This window comes from Oryzias melastigma, linkage group LG17 (genome assembly GCF_002922805.2).
Source record: "Oryzias melastigma strain HK-1 linkage group LG17, ASM292280v2, whole genome shotgun sequence".
Classification (NCBI taxonomy): Eukaryota; Metazoa; Chordata; class Actinopteri; order Beloniformes; family Adrianichthyidae; genus Oryzias; species Oryzias melastigma.
In genome coordinates this window covers 9,594,020-9,598,890 of record NC_050528.1, presented here as the reverse complement: position 1 = coordinate 9,598,890, position 4,871 = coordinate 9,594,020, and the positions used below count along the sequence as shown (strand labels likewise).

The following is a 4,871-nucleotide window of genomic DNA, read 5'->3' as shown; positions in this document are numbered from 1 at the left end:
TAGAGGACAGATTTAAAATAATTTAGGATTAAAACTTAATTTCTGAGTATTTATTTATGCAAATTGGGTTGAATCAGGAGCCGATGAAAACCAGCGGCTTGAAAAAGCTCATGTTTGTGACGCAGTCTTCTTTCTTTGCTACAATTACGCAAACAATTAGATCCGTTAATGTCTTTATTTTTGTTTTCTGAGCTGCCATCTGGTTTAAAATCGTACATATTGAAATCTACATATTAGACTGTGTTAAGTAAGGTAGACCGGGTTGGTTGTCACAATGACGTAATGTTTACAACGCGGTGAAAACGGCGAGTACAGTGGACAATAGGTTTCATTTTGATGTACACAAAATTTGCTTCACACCTGCTTACCGGAGTTCCGGTTCAGGTCGTTAATAGTCCCAACTTCACAAAAAGGGCTACGGTAAAAAATTTGAAGCCACCAAAACGGATACAGACTAGATGCAGTGTGAACGCTAGCTGTGGGAACCTGTGGAAACTTCTGCAACAACAGTCCCGCCCACAGCTTAAAGGGTAACCAAACCCTAAATTCACTTTTTTTTCTGTTGATCTCTATAAATGGAGGTTTTAAAAAGGTTGGTCATAGCCAAATTTTTGACAAATTTAAATAAAATTGTTTAATTCTTCCAGATATAGACAAAAATCGTCTTTGTGCTGCCCCCTGCTGGTTGGAATGAGGTATTACAGTTGAATTTTGTGATTGGTCAAACCATGTAAGTTTCTGAAGTCTGACATCATGACCTGAGGCTCCAGTAATGATAGCAGTCCTGCACCCAAGCCCCGCCCCTCTGACTGGGTTTTCAAATTTTGGCAGTGGGAGGAGTCAGCCTCCAACTTCCTTGTTTGGTTACCCTTTAAAGGGAAAATTCTGATGAGCTTCTGCTTCTCTACAAAAAATATATACTAAAAAACAACCCTATTTTTTGGGTTTTGGTTAAAAACAGCAAAATCATTATTAAAAGAGCGCTGGGAATGCTCTGCATCTTATTTAAAGAAAATCTGAAAACCTCTTGATAATATCCTTTTTGACAATACGTAGGGAAAGAAATGCAGACAGACTCCAGACTGTATATAGGCATTGGCAAGACCGAGACTGCCCCCGAAAATCAAAAATTAACTGTAGAAATAAAAACTATTTTTAAAAAGTAAAAAAAAAAAAATCTAATTAAATGAAAAGACGAAAAAACAAAGGGATGGATGGACAGACAGATCGACAAAAAAGATAAATGGAGCCTCAACACAGCACAAACTAGTCTTGTGCCTGTCCCTAGCCTGGTAAATGTAGAGCATAGTGTCACCACACATTTTTATTTCACCTGCACCACATAGTGAAGGTGGCTAAATTAATCAGACTTTGTTTCCTAAAGTCTGGATTGATACCTATTAATAATCAGGGTTTGGTGGTGGGGGGGTCAGATGGATTTAGAAGGGGTGCAACACCTGTGGATGAAAGAGGAGCAGAAGGAGCCTGTTAGAGAAAACCTCCTCCTCCTGTCCTCCTGCAGGGGCTCAGCTGAGCCAGAAGCAGCCGCGTGGAACGCGCCGCGCGCAGACACACATGCCCAGAGCATGATGTAAGCCAGCCCCATCCCATCCAGACCCCCCCTCTACACTCACCAAAGTTTGCTGGTACTGCAGCGTCCGCTCCTCGGCCTTGTCCTTCACCATTGCAGCAGCGTTCCCCTCTAAAGCTCCAACATCCGAGACTGTCAGGAGCGCAGTTCTGCAGCAGTCACTCAGAGCCCGCCGGAGGAGCGCGCGCGGCCGCCTGACATTATTGCATGTTATACATGTGCGGTGTGTAACAGGTCTCCCGCGTGCAGCAGACGAGCAGCAGAGGGATGCGGCGGCTGTGTGTGAGGACGGCAGGTAACGGCCGGCTGGAGTCCTGCAGCTGCAGCTTTGAATGCGAAACGCCACCTCCCTCCTCCCCCTCAGCTGCTGCCTCTCTGTGGAGGAGGTTGCTGGACCTGGCCGGGCTTCAGTCTATTAGTTACAACTACAGATGGAAGAATACATTAGCGTCCGGAGAGTCTCATTGATCTTTAAAGGAAGTCTGGGTCTGAATGAGAGAAAGAGTTTTTTGTTTTATTTTTACTAATGTTCTCTCAGAATAAGGACATTTATGCACACTATAGCACATTTTTTAAAGAAAAAAAATGCATTTAAATTGAATGTGACTGTAAACTTGCTCAAAATACAATGAAATTTTATGTCCAATTTTTTATTTGATTTGCAATTTTTGTTTTAAACTTTTTTAAGCTAAATACTAAACTTTTAAATTATACATTTTTGCTGTTGTGTGCTGTGTGCTTTTGCACTTTTAGGCATTTGTCTAAAGGTGCTTTGCTAACTTATGTGCTCAAATTTCTATTTTGTGGTCAGATATAGGTACTTTATTTACATTTTGAGCACGCAAGTTAGCCTTTTGTGCGCACAAAAGGCTAACTTGTACAAAGTTGTGGCCACAGAATAAAAACTTGTTAACACAAAATACTCATTTGTTCACACAAGTTAGCATTTTGTGCACACAAAATGCTAACTTGGGTACTCAAAATGTAAATAAAGTACTTATTTGTGACGACAAAATAGAAATTTGAGCACATAAGTTAGCAATTTCTAGACACAAAATACTATGTTGCACACACAAGTTAGCATTTTGTGCACAAAAAATACAAATGTGTGCACACAATTAGCATTCTGTGTGCACGAAATCCACATAAAATACTAATTTGTGGGCACAAAATAGCAATTTGGGTGCAGAAAACCCTAATTTATGCACACAAGATAGCAATTTGTGCACAAAAAAAATGCTATTTTGAGTAACATAAGTTAGCATTTTGTGCACACAAAATGCTAATTTATGTGCTCAAAATGTAAATAAAGTATTTATTTGTGACCACAAAATAGAAATTTGAGCACATAAGTTAGCAATTTCTACACACAAAATACTATGTTGCACACACACGTTAGCATTTTGTGTACACAAAATACAAATGTGTGCACACACTCCACATAAAATACTAATTTGTGGCCACAAAATAGCAATTTGGGTGCACAAAACACTAATTTATGCACACAAGATGGCAATTTGTGCACAAAAAAAATGATATTTTGTGTAACATAAGTTAGCATTTTGCACAAAACAAAAACAAAATACTAATTTCTTGCCATGAAATAACAATTTGTGCACACAAAATACTAATTTGTGCACGCAATTAGCATTTTATGGGCTCAAAATGCTAACTTATGTGCATAAAATATAAATAAAACACTAATTTGTTGCTAAAAAATAGCAATTTGTGCCCACAAAAGAGTCAGTTTTGTGCCCACAAAATGCCACAAAACTTTTTTCTTAATGTCATTTCCAGGTTAGTAAAATCCACTTTTTCATTGAGTACTTTAAATGAGTTTTTGCGAGCTATTGACTTTTAGCTGCCATTATATCTCCTATAGAACACCTTTTGAAATACAGAGAAATATTAGATTCAAACCACTGACCTTCTAAATATAGTAATTCTACTCCTCAGAACTTCCATTTGGTCTTTGGACATTTGAGTGGGAAGGAGTTCCACTAATTCCTTTGTAGACAAATGTGGAGGCGTTAAGAGAAAGAGCTAACCAGTTCTTAGAAAGAGGAGCTATTAAAAACACTACGTTAAAGAAGTTAAAACAAAAAAATAAGAATCATTCTAAAGTGTTTGTATTTTTACAAATGGAATTCTAACTGCTAATACAATAATATTTAGCATTTTCATTTTGATGCAATCTGAGCCAAAAAAAGACAGTAACGTACTAACTTTCTAATTCATGACAGAGGTAGTCAAGGAAGACAAACGTTAAAATTCTGGTCATTTATTATAAATTTAACATTTACTTACTCGTTTTACTATCTAAAACTCTTTATCTTTCAGACTTTCTCCCTTGTTTAAGAGTTAAAGTGGTTATTACCTGATAATTAATACAGAAATTGCATTTTTTATAATGATGCAATAAATCTGGACATATTTTTTTTTTGGTTGAAAGTAGTTTAAATTCTTTCAAAATTGTAAAGCTCAGATGTAAAATATTTATAAATTAGTCCCTCAGTGTCCTTAAACAAACAGTAAGGAGCAACATTTGCAAGTTTTAATCATGTTTGAAGTTGCTAGTCGACTCATAAGAAGCAGACGGAGAAAATAATAGATTAAAAAGGAAAAGAGGATTGGTTTTCTCATAGCGGTTCAATTAAAGACTGCACTGTCAAGCAGAGACTTCACTGCTGATGAAAAAGCTTTGGGAAATGTTCAAAACCGAATAATATAATTACTTGATGGAAACTTTTAGGGCCTGTTTGCCACGAGACTGGAGAAGAAGGAATAAATCTTTCTAGCTTGATACTCCAGTCAGCAGGAAAACATGGCGATTGCTCTGCGATGCTCTGAATTTGTTTCATTTTCTTGAAACCTAAAAGTCGAGAATGACTGTTTGGTACCAGGAAGTCCTAGGAGAAAAAAAATCGATGGTAAGAAAGATAAAGTTCAACTAAATGCCATTAAACTTTTCCTCAATAATTCCAAGATAACCCAAAATATAATATATATGAGAAATAAAATAAAGGGTCTTATAGGAGCCGCATTTGGCTAACTGGAATCACATGCAAAATGTTCTTTACTTTTTATTTTTAATTTTATTGTCTTTTATTTATTTAAACATGCATTCATGTTTTGGAACAGAAGTGCACCGAAAGCCAGAATAAGCTAAACTAGATTTATAGCATTACCTGTAAAAATACAAATGTACAAACATAGATACAAAACTGAAAAAATATATTTTTTTTCCAAACAGCTAGCATGATATTAAATTTTTAGCTAA

At 36.6% G+C, this 4,871-nt stretch overlaps 1 protein-coding gene across 3 annotated transcripts in view; it reads right to left on the bottom strand.

The window, feature by feature from the left end:
* Positions 1-4,871, bottom strand: part of clcn2a (chloride channel, voltage-sensitive 2a) — an 83,124-nt gene that overhangs the window by 73,585 nt on the left and 4,668 nt on the right. The window contains exon 1 of one of the 3 annotated variants that reach the window (XM_036216175.1): positions 1,635-2,389. The exons of 1 other annotated variant lie outside the window; for it this stretch is intronic. In XM_036216175.1, the coding sequence (XP_036072068.1) occupies positions 1,635-1,685 (51 nt within the window). In that variant the 5' untranslated portion in view covers positions 1,686-2,389. Of the gene's footprint in view, positions 1-1,634; positions 2,390-4,871 lie in introns of those variants that run through there. One more of the 3 variants, XM_036216177.1, reaches the window with a different exon arrangement.